We start from the raw sequence: 17137 nt of genomic DNA, 5'->3' as shown, positions 1-17137 counted from the left end.
GTCAAAGATTAATGAAACCTCAATAGAATATTTTGTCACGTAGAAGGAAAACAGTATATATTTCAAATAAGGCCATTGCCTAAGCTTATTTGTAAGACATATATACTCCTCCAAACTTTTTATCTAGTATTAAAAACGTCTCAATTGAGCTATTATTTCACTTTTTACTTTTATTAGTCAAGGTTGTTTTCGTCTTTTGTTATTTTATCTGTGTTGAAGGAAGTCTGTATATATAGCTTATTTAATCGGTTTACCTCTTACATGTATGACATAAAACACGGGACTATATACCATTATATCACACTAGGCAAAAAATTAACTTGTTGATTTAATATCATGCCTTAAGATAACACAATGAGCAAATCTATATTCCAGGTTTATTTTTAGCAATATTAAGGACGCCATGTCGATGCCACTGCCAGTGGACCAAAGGTCCCCAAGAGTACATGAATGCACCAACCCAGTGGTCAGACAAGTTTTATTTATTCAATATATATAGTATTTCGCAATATAAAACATTTAAAAGTACATAAATACTGACATTCATTCCTTGTATCTTACATGATAGAATCTCTCGGTGACAGATTTGGGTTTTCAGTATTTCTTTTTTTTTAGAATTATTTTTTCTTTAATTCAGATCTCACTATATATTTGATTCTTCTGTAGATAGTAAGTGTTCACCCTGTGAAACGTGTGTACATCATGTCAAAATTTCAATACTTGTGATTTGTTTATTTGTATCTTTAAATCATGAACTCTCCTCTATTTATCTACTCCATAATTTGGTTTACAGTGCCATAAGTTTTCTCTTTTCGTTTGTTTACCCCGGATGTGCAATTTCATTTGCTTCATTTGCAAATCGGCGAGTGTTTCGCGGAATGCAGAGGTCGATTTGTTCCCAGTCTAAGTGGAGATTTGTTTTGATTTGATTGTTTTATTCCTTTCATTATCAGATTGTACAACAAACTATGTTTTTTTTAAAGCAATATCAACAAGACATATTGTTACATGTTGAGAAATAAACATTTATTAGCGAGAATCAAACAATCAAATTAATGGCATTTTGCATGCAATTAGTGGATCTATATTCCCCGACAGCAATGTTGTGACAGAACCAATATTTTTTCTTGTATTGAAACAAAAAGTTTTTATATTCTGCTTATTAGTATTTCATGAATAAAATATTTCTCTTTCTAAGAATCAGGCAGAATGTTTATAAGGTGGGATAAACGAAGAAAGCAACTTCAATATTCCAGAAAAAAGCTTCAAAGTGTTTGTTAAATTTTTGTTTTTAAGGTATTGACAGGTTAAATTTTGTTGCATTGCACTATGGATAAATAGCGGAAATTTTTCCGCAATTTTTGCCTATAAAAACAGTCTAAAGATATCTATTCACAGATGCTTTAGAAAGAATTGATAAAGCTTTTCGGTTGTTTTCTTGATGTATTGAATTTATAAGAGGCATAGTGCCAAATTCAGAAAAATGATGCGCCAAACATTGCCTGATTTTTACTAAGAATATTACTAAAACATAATACCAATTACAGTGACTTTTCTCCAATTTAAAGCGAAATTTATATGGAATTATTCCTAATTCCCCATTGTCAAAGGCTATACATGAAAAAGAGTAGGAACATTAGGCTATGAATACCATATTTTTCGTAAAAGCATGAATAATCAATAACATAGTAAAACAATTTGAAGAAAACGAATGTTTTGTTTTGTGGCATTATATCATTGTAATCTCGTCATAATGGTGTCATAACTGTGCACTAGTGTTCGTCATTTAATAAGATCTGCCGAGATTTATAAATGCTGTTTCTTTCTTACATAATTACATCAAGAAAACAATGTCCACACCACAGGAACAATTTGTTTTATTGTTAAACAATGTTAAAAATGACTAAATAGAGAGTTGTTTATTGAACAAGGACACAATTTGCTAGCAACCAAAAACTACAAAGTTGACAGAATATCTGCATTTGAGCAATTCTTTTGTGCTTTTGATATAGGAATTATCAGAAAATGTTTTTACTTTATTTGGTATGTATACACGTGTTTTATCGCCCCTTTTCCTTTCATCTCGTTAAAAAGAGAATACAAGAATAAAATCATTTATTATGTTTTTTCTTTTAATTTTAAACAAAAATGAAAGAAATAATTGAGAATATACGAATATCAAAACAGAGCTGTAATGGACAATGGTACGACATCTATTGACGTTAGTGTCGTCATACCTCCCATAATTAAGAGACTGGCGTAAGCAATACATTAACCAGTTACCACTTGTGTGAAGATATGTACTTCCAATTCATTTGTTCACGTTACCCCTGTCTTAATTTCGTTCAAAAAAACTTGTGCAGAAACAAAGAAATTAACTACAGTATCGTGTTTTCTTGGCAACCAAAAGGGGGAGTTTTGTGTATCATTTTATGTGTTTATTTGTTTCTTTTTGGAACGGCGAATTTCTCTTGTCACACTTAAGTGGCTGTCTTTGTAAGAATCATGCAAAATCTGAAAAATGTGATATACCCCAAAATAGGCTACATATTTTTATTTTTGTAATTAAGTTGTTTTATGGGTCTATACTATGAAATGTGTAATTATTCATTTAAATCTGCCTGATCTTAGAAGATAATAGACATTGAAAATGTAGTAGATTTTATTGTATTTGAGCGCCATTTACATAGTCATCTCCCTTAATTTTGAAATCTAAAGTGCATTCTATATAATTTTTATCTCCTGAGAGCACGGGTTATATGAACAACCACATGATTTTTTTCTATTTACTATGACATTTCAAACAAAATATCAAAAATAAAAATATGTAGGCTTTTTACCCATGAATCACATTTTGCATGATCCTTAGCTGGAGTGCTACTTAAATCGTATTGTATACCATGGGTTCTGCTTATTAAAGTTTACATGATTATGATTATGTTGAACTGAAATCAATTTGGCGTAAAGTAAATACAGATCTATTTTTTTTTTCTTCTGATTCTTCCAAATTTGATCATTTGGTCAGTCGTTTAAATCCACTAAATCGCAGAGCAGTTATTAACAAAGATAGATATCCCGACAATACCAAAATATTGAAACAAAAACCGCTGTTTTCAGCAAGATGCAGTTTATCTTATTCATTAAAGGAAACATCCATCACTTTTAAAAGATAATATTTGAATGAAATATGAACAACATGTGATAAATTTAAATGAAAAAATGCAAAAGGACAATGTTCGATCGGTGTGTTGATGATATCACGCAAACCATCACAAAATAAAAGTGTTTTCCTCTGTAAACATGGTAAATAGAGCAATGGGTAAATCACGTTGTAAACAAAACTCCAGTCTTTGCATCTTAGTCAAAATGCTATATGAAAAACACAAATTGCATTCATTTCCTTTTAAGGTAGCAGACCTGGAGTAAGGGAGGTAATCCAAATTCAAAGGATTTCAATCATTAGAACGTTTGAATAACTCCTAATATGGACGCTTCAAAGTGATACTGATGTTAAAGGGGAAAAAAACTATAAGAAATGATTCATCTTATGGAACAACATCAAAGATGCCTGCCCACAGTAACTCTGCTCTTTTGAAGTATTGATTAAATGTTTCAAATGGGTATATTGAGGATTTTATTTTTATAAGGTGGGAACTTGTATGAATAGTCCATAAAATATCTGTTTTGTACGAAAATTGATTAATGGATTTTTTTCCCAAAATAGAGGTTTTATATAAGCAAATCGTTGAACCTAGTATCTCGTCTACAAAATAGACAGAATGAAATTTCATGTTAAATCTGATATCTTAATCCTTTTAAAGTGAATTTGACTTAATATTGAGTTTTTTATTTAACTATATAGTCAAAGGACCCTTAAACACAAGATATTGTTCAGTTAGGCAAATGATTCAGATTTCTAAAAATAGCAATGTTTTTGTCCTCATTGTTTAAAAACCGAATGGTGATATTTCTTAAAAATTGACAAATGATACACCACAGTTAGTGTAATATCATGTACAAATTCAAAGAAAATTGAATTATGGAAAACTTTGGGGATATCCCAGATCTACTACCTTAAGTATTAGTCATTTGAGGTGTAAACAATATGAAATGCATTGCTATTGCACCTTCAAATGGAGAAAACTCACTTTTTCATTGTCGCTCAATTATAAATTTGAACTCGCTTTTTGCTAATTAAGAGTTTGTCTGCAATAGACAAGAACTATGTGCCAATATTGTCATATTGATGTGCTGTTATCTGAGCATGATACATTATTTTGCAATGGTGCTTGTTTTTTACAGATTCCAGTACATAAAAATCCATACTTACAGGAATATGTTTAGTAACCACTGATCGATCCCCTGTAAATGCTAGGATGCAATGATTAGAAAATAATGTATTATATTTTAATAATATGAGTCGTCATTTTTAAATTTGACCCTCCCAAATTGGGCTCATTTTTCATTTTGTGTTTCTTTTTTTTTTTTTTTTTTTTTTTTTTTTTTTAGAGTTTTTCATTTTTTTTCATAGTATGTTCGGTATTAAATTTAGAAACATCTGACGTCTTTTAATAGCTTTTAACGACGCTCAATCAAATCTGAAAAAAAAAATTATCTATATATACATTCTACAATATTCAATTGTTTTGTTGAATTTCTATATCTATTTGATTTTTTTATGAGAAACATAAATTGCTACATTTTTGAACACATCAATTCAATTTAGCTAGTACCTGTTTTACTTTGGTTCATTGAAAATTTCGTCTGTTTTCATCGCCTATCATTAGTTAAAAGGGGGACTTAAGGTAATAATGCCGGCTTTTTCTAAAATAAATCCACTAAAAAACTTCATATAACAATATTGCGGTTGACATAATAACTAATATTCCTATTGTTTACAGATTAAAAACAGAATCATTATGGGTAACAACGATGTTTAAATCGGTTTATAACATAAGAAATAACGTGTAGGTTTATTACAAAAAAGATAGAAATTCTGTATTTCTTGTAAAATCAAATGAAACTGTTCAAACAAACGCTTTACCAGTACGCCTTCTTTGCTTTAAAAGGATTCATATCACGTTGTTCATTCATGAATTATCTTTGGAGTACTGTAATGTATACTACTTTTGAGTCTCTTTACAATAGACTGCTTTTAAAAAAAAGAATCATACAATGCGTATTAATCTGCCTTGTCGCTGAGCAACAACAGTATTGCACACCTCCCACCCCACCCCAATTTCTAATTTTATTATCATTACCTCTACCCCCTTTAAATGTTATTTATGACATCAGGTTAAATGACTGTTTATATCTGTATATTATCAAAATAGATCTTACTTTGATTTATGATAAAAACGATAGGTGTTTGATAGGGGCAATGTTCGATGTTAAACAATTCTTTGGCAACTGACAAAATGTTATGCTACATTATTCAATAAACAGATTATAAGCGAAAATATTTAATTATCAGTCGTCTTTATAAAAATCAGAGTTGGTTCGTGCATGTCAAAAATTCCTCCAAGTGACTTCTATTCATAACTCAGCAACAATTTCTGACCAAATAGCAAGCCTTAGTTTGTCGTATAGCTGTTTCACTTTCATTAAGAAAAATATAGAGTATGTAAGAAATTGACATTTTAACAAAAGTTATCGTTCTGGATTTGATGGATTTAAGTGGGACATGAACGTATGGTTTCATACAAAAGTACACAAAGAAATATCGTAAGGTACAAATATAGTATATGTAGATCGAAAACGATTGATTGTGTAGTGTGTAGTTATTATTAAATAAGAAAAATAAGAATAATTTATAAGTGAATAGTAACAACCTTAAAAGGGTAAAAAGGAACTACATACAAATAAAATATAAATAAAATGTAAAAAAGTATAAAGAGTAATCAAGGGAAGCAAGGTTATAGCGATAATCAAAATAATGTAATCCAGGGACAAAGACCAGACATGGGAAACAGACATGGGCCCTCGTTTTACTTTTTTATTTATTGTTTGTTTGTATGTAGTACCTTTTTATCTTTAAACGTGTTCATTTATTCATTTTTTTTATTTATGAACTAAAACACTTCACAAAATATTTATTATACATACAAATAAAATTATTATAAGAAATAATTCCAAATCATCTTCCAAATATACAGAGGAAGATGTTTACAAAATGCTGGAATTTCTAATCGTCCATATTTGTCCAGTGTGGTGGACGTGTTTTGGAACAAATTGTGCTCCTTTACTTGCTGACCTTTTCCTTCACTCTTATGAGGCTGACTTTATAGCTGAATCTGATCCGAAAGTAAGAATATCGTTTAGCTAGATCCTTTAATCTCAGTTTCCGCTATATAGATGATGTATTATCTTTAAACAATCCTAATTTCGGGGATTTGATATGTCGCATCTACCCCAAAGAACTTGAGATAACGGATACTACAGACACTGTGAAGTCAGCCTCATATCTTGACCTACACTTAGAAATCGATAATAAGGGAAAACTATCGACCAAACTTTACGACAAACGTGATGACTTTTCATTCAAAATTGTCAACTTTCCTTTCATCTGTGGCAACATCCCTTCAGCACCCGCGTAAGGAGTGTTCATATCACAACTCATACGTTATGCCAGAGCTTGCCGAAACTATGCAGACTTTTTGTATCGCACTAGAACTCTAACAAATAGGCTTCTGGAACAGGGTTATGTTGCTACAAGATTGAAGTCAACACTACAGAAGTTTTATGGTCGTCATCATGAACTCGTGGATCGTTATACTGTATCCATCTGCACGATTAAAACTAATTTATTCAATGGGTCATAGTTTTCCTTTTCTCGTTTGTCTACCACGGACTTGACTTTTTATGAGCAACTCGGCGGGTGTTTCTAGAAAAACAGAGGACGTTTACCCTACCGGTGCACCTGGTCCATGCTCCCAGTTTTTAGTGGAGTCCGAGTTGCTCATTTGTTATGATTTATAATTTTAGTTACTTCATGTTCTTTGTTGTGTATGTCTGTTTTCCATGTCTGGTCTTTGTCCCTGGATTACATTCTTTTGATTACCGGTATAATTTTGGTTCCCTTGATCACTCTTTTAAATAAAAAATAGATCGTAACTTTATACCTATACAACAGAAAGGGTTATCAACTTTTTTTAATGTTGTTTTTGGGGCAAATGTGAAAAAAACGGTGTCTGTTATCTGGTCGAAAATGTCCACTTCGTTTGAAAAAGAAAATCCACAAATCCCCAGTATCTTGACTTATACATATAAGTACTCACAAAAGTCTTTCGGTTCTCCATATCTTCTTATCAAAATATGAATACGTCATGTTTGATAGGACAAGTTTTATCAAAATTGTAAAGAATGGAGGTCAGAACAGGTAGGACGTCAACTATTTTAAAATCATTTAAACAAATTAACCTTAGAAGTTCACAAAACGAAGAAGCATATAACAACCAAAGTATTGAGACTTCGTCAGTCGCAAATGTTTGAAATGTCATTCTAAGCGCGACAACTCAAAATTTAAATAAAAATGCATTTGGGAAAAGAATGATACATGTCACATTTGGATATACTTAGATATTTTAAGGAGGTGGACCTAGGGTGAGGGGCATAACTCAGTGATATATTTGTATCATATTCAATTTCACCAAAGCCTCTCAAGCTTTTATTTGAAGCAGAATAAAATGAATCGAAGTTACTTAGATGCTTACATAAGATTGATGATAAATGCTGAATACAAACGCTCCAATGATTTTTAAGAGTTGTTTCCCTTATCCTAGGTCTACTTCCTTAAACATTCGTTTGTACAATTTATCGCTGTTCCAAGTGGTGTTTATCAATTGCCCTTACTTGAAATATTTTTACTTCGACGAATCTAGGTAAATATATTAATGGAAACATGTCAAGCGTGGAAAGTTAGTAAACTGTGATGTCATGCAGGTTGATTGGTAATATATACTTTATTTCTGTGATTCATTAGCAGTAATCTCACTTTCTTTCGTATATTACAAGTTATTCGAAAATATCCGTCAAAATATTTGGGGTGATTTTGATGTCATTAGATTTTCGTTGAAGTTCTGAAATAAAATGAAGTCATGTACGTACAGCTTGTAGTCGTAATATTAGTTATTTGTGACGAACATATTCAAAAAGATAAATGATTAAAAATTCTACCATTGGATTGTCAAAAAGGGTAATCAAGGGAACCAAGGTTATAGCGGTAATCAAAAGAATGTAATCCAGGGACAAAGACCAGACATGGAAAACAGACATACACAACAAAGAACATAAAGTAACTAAAATCATACATACAAAGTAACAAAAGTAAATGAGCAACTCGGACTCCACTAAAAACTGGGAGCATGGACCAGGTGCACCGGTAGGGTAAGCGTCCTCTGTAATGCGTAAAAACATAAAATAACCTCGGCGGCCTCATAGTTATAGACATGTTTGTTGTTGTTCTTGGTGTAATGGATTTTATCTGGGAACCGAGTGTCGGTGGACCGATATATCCAAAGTTGTAAGCTATGAACATTGATCAGTTCAGAATGAAATCAGACCCTCATGGATTGTAATGTAAATGTTACCTTAGTATTTATTGAATCTACTTTACAGAAAAACGATCAGATTAACATTTCCAATGATTTATTTTATTAACATTCTTAGTTTGCTTTCAGGAGTATTGTTAACATTGTACCTGACAATTTGTCTTTTTGAAGGTATGTATATATAAATGAACGTCTTACGTATATCCTACGAAACAACCTTAGTTGTGTGTTATGCTTTCTAATGTTTACATTACGTACACAGACTAGCAAACGATCTTAATGCTTGAATAAAAGCTTAGAGTTGGTAGAATGGGTAACCTGGTAGCCCGGGTAATATTTCCGTTCCATACGTTTCGTGTATAACCCCGGATCACCAGTGTCGTACTTTGTCGTTTGATTAGCTAATCCTAAATGGTATTATTTTATTTACTTTTATCCGTTACGATATTCAAATTTAAAAAAGAAACGTCTAAATATTTGTTTTTTATATCAATTATATTATATTTTGATAAAAATCCACAATGATTAAGTCCATCTTTGTTTTTATTTTATTTCATAAGCAGCAATGTGCTCATATGTTGTGTAAATCCGTCGCTGGTGACCTGAGCCTACATTTTTAGCGATCCTTGGGTCGCTTATGATATTGACCAGGGAGCCAGAATAGTAGAATGTGTATATATGCTTGAAAAGTGCGGCTAAATGCAAAGAACTATTTGTGGTAAAAAAAGAGACAACCCTAGTGTATTTTATCATGAAACGGATATACATTTCTATTAGATACATGTACGTACATTTCGTCAGCAATTTGTCAATGTAACAGTGTTTACTGAAATACGTGGTGCATTTTTATGGGTCGTTTTGTATGTTTCAGTTTCATTGTCATTGCATTGCTTAAAATGTGACAGAGTTATTTCTCCTCGTCATTGTCATGGAAGAACAACATGTGACTCCCATGAGGTAAGGACAAATAAAAGTGTATGTGTTTCCCTACCTACACTAGATTTTTATGGAAAATTTAACAGGAGCACCGTGAAACTTTACATTGTCCAATTAACTCAAGGTAAAAACTATTTTCAATAGATATTTCTACAATCCTACCATATTTTTCGAAGTATTCAACCTTTAAGGGGGTAGACCTAGTTTAAGGGTCATCATAACACTAGAAATCAGTTATATGTTTGTATCATATTCAATTTCATCATAACCTATGAAGCGTTTCCTTTCCAACGGAATGAAATCATCCCAGGTTACTTTGATGCCTAAATGAGATTGATGTAAATTGCTGCATACAAACGTTCCAATGATTTGTAATGAGTTGTGGCGCTTACCCAATGTATACCTCCTTAACAGACATATTTTCCCTTCTGCCGAACTAGCTGTTTTATTGCATTATGATATACTTATATATATTTCAATAAAATGTAAAAAATACAATTTCACTTACAATTACTGTGGATCAATCAAATCATTAAAGTGATATATGGTAAGGAGCACATGAAGCAAAAGAATTGGGATCTGCAACTAATTACAATAAAAACAAAACAAGAGACCAATCAAGATATCAGCGAAACAGATAAAATGTCATGCAAGAAGCAAAACGTTAGTACCATTTTAAACGTAAGAATAAATAAAAGCATTGAAGCATTTTAAATATTTTTGTGGAATACTGCTATGTATAAACTAAATGCTACTAGTGAACTTTTTTTAAATTTAGGTCTGTTATTTAGAACAATTTACTGGTGATGATGGAGAAACTCTGTACAATGTTGGTTGTAAATCAAGGGAGGTAATTATAACGTATTAATAATAACAAAAATAATTATTCAAATTCCATCCGGAATTTTTTTTCTTTTTTGCGACATACATGGGTTGTTTGAATGGACAGGTAGAATCACTAGTTAGAATAAGCATGAACCATTTTGTGATGACTATTGAGTCCGAATGCATAATTGATTTAACTTTTATGCGTAAGGCATACAAACGATCATAAATTTGCTGTATGGTTCATTTTCAATTTATATCCGTTATATGTTTTCAAGTTATGTACATCTGTCACAACAAGAGCTGGATCAACAAAAGTGGGTCAGAATATCTGTTCAAAGTGCTGTACTGGAAACCTCTGTAATGTTGAAGGCTGTGGAGCAATAGGTGACAATTTATATTTATATCGTCTTAACTATATAAAACAATACGTCAAATGTGCAAACAATAACTAAATCAGATCCAACAATTAGTACTAGTCTGTAACAAATCAAATCAATGGTAGAGTTGATTCATAGTGCAGAAATTGTACTAAACAAACACTGCAATTTTGACGTAACTATACTCCGTCAGCATCGTGATCTGTACTAAACAGGCATACATCTCCTGATAATATCAACTAAATAGAGAACCATAGCGCTTTCATATAACACTGAAAACATAACATGCGCTGTAACGTAGGACTTTGCCGTATTTAAGCCAAACAAGTCGAAAACAGAAATGGTTAATATCACAGAAGGAAGCTGTTTGAATATTTATTCCATAGAGAAGCTCATGCGTGAATTTTATGATGACCAAAATCAGTGGAATAAGTTTTGTTTTGTTTTTGTTTTTGTTTTGTTTTGTTTTGTTTTGTTTTGTTTTGTTTTTGTTTTTTATTTTTGTTTTTGGTTTTTGTTCTTGTTTTTTTTAGGGGGTTGCGTATGAAATAACAAATTAAGTTTGATAATTTCCTTTTAGGTTATCCAAATGACAGAGGACCTATATGTTTTAACTGTGCACAAACTAGAAACCCTGAACGTTGTGATCAAATAGAAGTCTGTGGTAGAGACGATGTAAGTCACCATTTAAACTGCCTTTAAATTACCATTGTTATAGTCCATTTAATTTAGAATTATGAAAAAAAATCTGTATGAATAAGTTTGTCGTTAGAATTTATTAGAATTTTGACAAAAACATTTCTAACATAATACGAAAGATTCTATCATTGGATTGTCAAAAAGAGTAATCAAGGGAACCAAGATTATAGCGGTAATCAAAAGAATGTAATCCAGGGACAAAAACCAGACATGGAAAACAGACGTACACAACAAAGAACATAAAGTAACTAAAATCATACATACAAAGTAACATAAGTAAACGAACTCTGAATACAATTACCAAAGAAGTAATCATAAAATAAAAAAAGTTTCTAATTACCTCTAATGCAAAATTTTAATCTTATATTGTAGAAGTGCTCAGGTAGAAGGAATGGCTCAAGTTAATGTAAACAAAAACAAAAACCATGTGCCTTTGGTATATTTTTAGCTTGACCTGTGGTCAATCCATTGCGGTCTTTTGATATTTAAAATAGATCATCACATGTCATACTTGAAATAGACCAAAAGCACACGTTTTTTTTTTTGTTTTTATTTATATTAAAATGGCTGTTACTGTTACCTAGTCCTACAAAAATATGGACATTTAAATTGAAATTTTTACATTAAGGGTAAAAGGAAACTGTTGTTTTATTTCTATATGAAAGCTTTCAGTAAATGCATCATGAGTTTGTATGATACTAAAAATGTGTTAGCCAATTCTTTTTTTATTTTGACAAAATTAGATTTTTAAAGATTTTTCATAATCCTACATAAATCAAATGGACTATAGGTACTATTGATGTGGTATAATGATTTCTGAGAGTATTTACCATCAAGAGGTCTGAATTGTTTTACTTGAATTATATCATTGCCTATTTACCGCAAAATTGAAAAATCCTTATATACCGAGGCTGCATTACTTGCACCTGGAATAATTTTGTGGTGATGAATTTGGGTGCCTGTTTGGATAAATGTGGTTTCGGATCCTTTTTTAATACAATTTGTTTTTGGAATCCTGAGCTCCTAGTAGGTTGGCGCTATTTTTTTATGAAATTATACTCTTTGAAACATGTTTGCTGAAATCGAAGTTTATCGTATTAATAGATGACTAATATTTGTTTGTATTATCGAGAGGTTTGAAAGCTGGTTTTTTTTCTGATCAAGCGCTGTGACCGAATAGCACATACCTTGTTATTATATCAGTTTAGCACTTTACACGCCGTCGTCAATACCGAAATATTTAAATGAAATATAAAGTAAATTATATCATATAAAAATTATGAAAATGTCTGAGGTATATGTGCATTATGAAATATAAAAGAAAATAAATTGTTATTCATTTTTTTTGGTTTGTTTTGTCTTGGTTTTTGTTTTGTTTTGTTTTGTTTTGTTTTTGTTTTTGTTTTTTGTTTTGTTTTTTTTTTGGGGGGGGTGTTTGTTTGGTTTTTTTTTTTTTTATCGTTTTGTTCGTTTTTTTTTTTTTTTTCTTTTTTTGTTGTTTTTTTCTGTTTGTTTTTTGCGTTTTTATCGTCGCAAATCTTAGGTACTGTAATATGTAATCGTTCCATTAGTGTCACTTTTAGTATCCCGTTATTTTGAATACGTATAAGAATACAAAAGTATATAGAGTAGCAACGAAAGCAAACGTATAGTCCTGATTGTGTGATTACATGTTTCCTATTTCAGATTTGTCATATTGAAGAAAAGGAAGAGTTTGGAGATATATTTTATACAACAAACTGTCTTTCCAAGCATGTAAGTTTATTTCAAATAATTGAATATACTTTTAATCATATTTCACAAACTTAAATATGTCACAACTTCTTTAATGGGTTTCACCCGTTTATTTGAACTTTAGTGCATCTCATAATGTCAATCTTTTTTTATATTGTGTACATACACATTTTAAAAAAGTACAAGATTATTTTATTTGTAAACATGATTGCGATGTTTAATGCTACAGTTGTGCAACACGAAAACTGGGACAATATTTGGCAAGCGTACCGTGAATCAGAAGAGAGTCACAACGACTATATGCACAGCTTGCTGCAGTGGAGATCTGTGTAATAGTAATTGTGAGTGTACCTTTTCTAACATACATCAAGAAGATATAAATAGGCTTAGCCATACCAAATTCCTTTTGGACTAAAGGATTTGTTCGTTTGATAACAGCATTAATACAAGAATAAATACGCAAATGAAAAGATGCCTAAAAAAATATGCTGTCATGAGTCTTTTTGGTATACACAGATCAGAATAAAAATTATAGAATTATCTATAGATATGAAATAGCTTACTTAGGTATGTTTTAAAACTATATTGCTACACGATCAAAGCTAATACTACAAATACCACAAGTAGGATTTGGTCTTCATTTCATGATCAACTCGAGAACAGTTCTGATGTTTATTTTTGTACCATGATAACCGATTTATTCACTGTTTCATAGTTTTTCGTCTGCCCCGGACACCTGGTCTGTTCTCACTGTTTTAGTGGAGTTAGTGTTGCTCAATTATCTTTTATTTTTACTTCATTTTTAGTTCATTTTCTATGTAATGTGTGTCCATATTTTTCTCAAAGTCGTTATTCTCTGAACATTTTCATTTTGATTTAACTTTTGCATATATTGTCCTCAATTAGGTTTATTCTTAGTACACGTGCACTTCATTCTCGATTATTCAGGTTACAAAAATAGCGTGACAAGATATACATTACCATTCACAAAACCATATTCCATTGATTACACAACTGTTCCATGGAATACACATACTACCAAACAATGGAATTATCCTTCCTCTACACGTTATTACCAAACTACGTCAGACTGGCATTCTTACTTCACTACAAATGGTGGTATGTTCCATTTTCAATAATAGGAGGGGGTAATTTTCGTTCAGAACTTCTAGCTCCATCGATACGCTAAATTGAATTTATAGTTACCAAACACCGAATTAAACTATACCGTATATATTTATTAATTTTTGTTTTTACTTTTAAGGGCTATAGACTTTTTAATTTGGTTTGAATTTTATTTTGTACAAGAATTTAACAGTTTCGAAACTTTCGCCAAAAAGCTGATTCTGAATTATTAATTTGGAAGCAACCTTAAAAAAAATGAATTTAAATTAATTTGCTGGCATTATTTTATTTTCAGAATTTGTAGCTGGAGAGGGTATGCTTTTGTTTAATTTCTTTGTATAACCAAAAAAAAATGTTGCAATATGTCATTGTTTTGTTCTAACTTGAAGATTTAGTCAAGAACCAAATAACTTATAAAAAGTGATTTATGGTCTGACAATTGTATAGCTGTTTTTATAGTCATTACATACAATTTTCTTATCATCCCGTTCTGAATTTAATAGGTTTAAATTTATAGTTAAAAATGCTTACTACAATACTAACATTACATAAATGAGCGATTCATAATGTTTATGCTTCCATCTCTCTCCTTTTCTTTCAGGCCACTATGGTAACAACTTCGTCATAACTTACATGCCAAATGCGAATATGTTAGCCGCTAATAAAACAATAGAACTTCTAATAACGTCCCCTTATGCAGACTTCAATGTTGAAATAACAAGTAAAGTAGGATTTTTCAAACGTACTGGACAATCGTATAAACATGCAATGAGAACAACTTTACCTGTAGACATATTCCAGAACTATGGCCAAGGTGTTCACAACGGAAACAAATTTCCGACTGGAATACAGATAACATCAAGGAAACCAATATTTGTTGCTGCAGTAAGTGACTATAACTCGTTATCAGGTGAAGGTTATAGCGCTATCCCAATTAGAAACATTGGCTCAAAATATGTTGTTGCAGCATATCCTTCCGGGACAAAGATGGTTGGTGTTGTTGCGACGCAAGACAATACTTATGTTCGCGCTGGTTTACAGGCAGGAAAAAATTCGACCACCACTGTTCATATCAAGTATGCTGGTGAGACTGCTTTTTTCTCCTCGGATGACACCATCATAACTACAGGTGGAGTAATATCAGCTGATGCACCGATTTCCGTTTTTAGTGGAAATATGGAAACCTACATTAAAGTAGGGACCCCAAATTATGAAATTGAAATGAACATACCGGTCGAAAAATACTCCATGCAGTACATTGTTCCTAAGATTTATGGGGCAAAGACCATCATATTGAGAGTAATTCCCAGTCCAGATGATCATTTTGCAACTGTATATATAACAGGAAAAGATGGGTTTTACCAAAGCATATACAAAGAATTTGTCAATGAGCTTTCATTAAAAAACTTTGGTTACTTTATCAACGCTCAACGTAACGTAATGGTCTCACTTTATACAAAATATGAAAGCACAGGAAACGAAAGTCATGCCCCTTTCATGACATTGCTACCAGCAATAAACCAATATTCGAACAACTATGTAGTAACGACACCTTCTACTTTGAAGTTCAACAGTTACATCACTGTCATTTTCAAACAGTCCGACGACGAAAATGGCCTTCGAATTAATGGAGGTAATCTTCTATTTCATGCAGTTGACAGAACGCCAATCAGTAGATTCAGAGAACAATATCTTAGTATATCAGTTCCACTTGACATGAATGAATCAGCTTACACAATTACTCACACTGATCCAAACGTAAAGTTTGGTGTACTGGTTTATGGGTATGGCAAGACTTCATCTACGTCATATGCTTATCCTGGAGGATTTAATTTTGATAACCATTAAAATGTTTGATATCGTAACTAAGCTTGTTATTTTTACTATATACACGTAATAAAAACTCAGTATTATACTACTTACGAATTTTCGAGACTAAAATGCTAAAATAGGCAGTATAGAGTAGTAATTATGGCTGGGTATTTAAATTTAACAACAAAATGGTGTGCGGTTTGGATAGCGTTTGTTCATATTCCATGTATACTCAAATACAACTTTATTGTCTTTGAATGGTGCTTAGCATTTCGTTGTTGTTATGGTGATGTATCGCAATCAATATTCAAATAATTTAGAATATGTGACAAGTTTTGGATTAATTACTGTTGTTGTTTGTCCGTCCTGTTTCCAAAATATACATGCAAAAGATCATAATTACTGATGATAAAACTCTCATTTGTACAGTAGTTGTATGAGGTAACCTTCCCATTCTATGATGTATGGGGAAATATGGAATGAGGAGATTTGGGAAATAAGGAGATAGGGGAATTGGGATGGGGAAGGGGGAGAGTGTGGGGGGATGGGGAGTTTGAATGGGGGAGATAGAAAATTATGTTTTCAAAGTATTTATTGATATGAAAAATATATCAAAAATCAAGGTTTAAATGTTGAAGAATATAAACATATGAAGTTCAACCACATGAAATATGAATGGGAATTCGGACAGAACAAATATGAATGGGAATTCGGACAGGACAAATGCGAAATGGGAAATGGACGGGTGGTATATGGTGTTATTGGAAAATTTATACCATTCTAGAGCACGCATGATAAATTTTATGTTACTGTCCGGTAAACAGCAATGTAAAGTGGTTATCCTTCAGAATTTAACGTTAAATACGTTGTACCTATAATGAATTACTTTGTATAAAAATTGCCGCATTTTTGAAATTAAAGGTTTTTTCTTCATTTACTCAAAATAAATACATTTTTGTCACATGTTTCTTCATTCGAGAGTTATAGTACACCGAGCATATCAACCTCTGGGATCTCATGAGATGGTCAATTGAGATATTTTGCGTAACGTTGTTGTTCCAAAGGAAAGTAAGCAAT

The 17137-nt window shown here is 31.6% G+C and overlaps 1 protein-coding gene across 3 annotated transcripts; it reads left to right on the top strand.

Annotated features, from left to right (window-relative positions):
* The first annotated feature begins 7296 nt into the window (after positions 1-7296).
* LOC148602106 (uncharacterized) lies at positions 7297-16113 on the top strand. Of its 3 annotated transcripts, none has more exons than XM_088556073.1 (11): positions 7297-7378; positions 8679-8720; positions 9421-9506; positions 10264-10335; positions 10589-10697; positions 11271-11365; positions 13076-13144; positions 13353-13464; positions 14072-14242; positions 14544-14561; positions 14850-16113. In XM_088556073.1, exons 1-11 carry the CDS (start codon positions 7363-7365, stop codon positions 16094-16096), a joined length of 2037 nt encoding a protein of 678 aa, XP_088412199.1. In that variant the 5' UTR covers positions 7297-7362; the 3' UTR covers positions 16097-16113. The 3 variants fall into 3 exon arrangements, with proteins under 3 accessions (XP_088412199.1, XP_088412197.1, XP_088412200.1); XM_088556071.1 differs by lacking the exon at positions 7297-7378 and adding an exon at positions 7916-7949; XM_088556074.1 differs by lacking the exons at positions 7297-7378; positions 14544-14561 and adding an exon at positions 7916-7949.
* The last annotated feature ends 1024 nt before the right edge of the window (positions 16114-17137 follow it).

The sequence above is a fragment of the Perna viridis genome, chromosome 12 (assembly GCF_037379345.1).
Source record: "Perna viridis isolate PV_CMFRI_1.1 ecotype Kerala chromosome 12, ASM3737934v1, whole genome shotgun sequence".
Taxonomy (NCBI): domain Eukaryota; kingdom Metazoa; phylum Mollusca; class Bivalvia; order Mytilida; family Mytilidae; genus Perna; species Perna viridis.
Note: the sequence above shows the minus strand (reverse complement) of the source record. Positions and strands in the feature narration are given on the sequence as shown.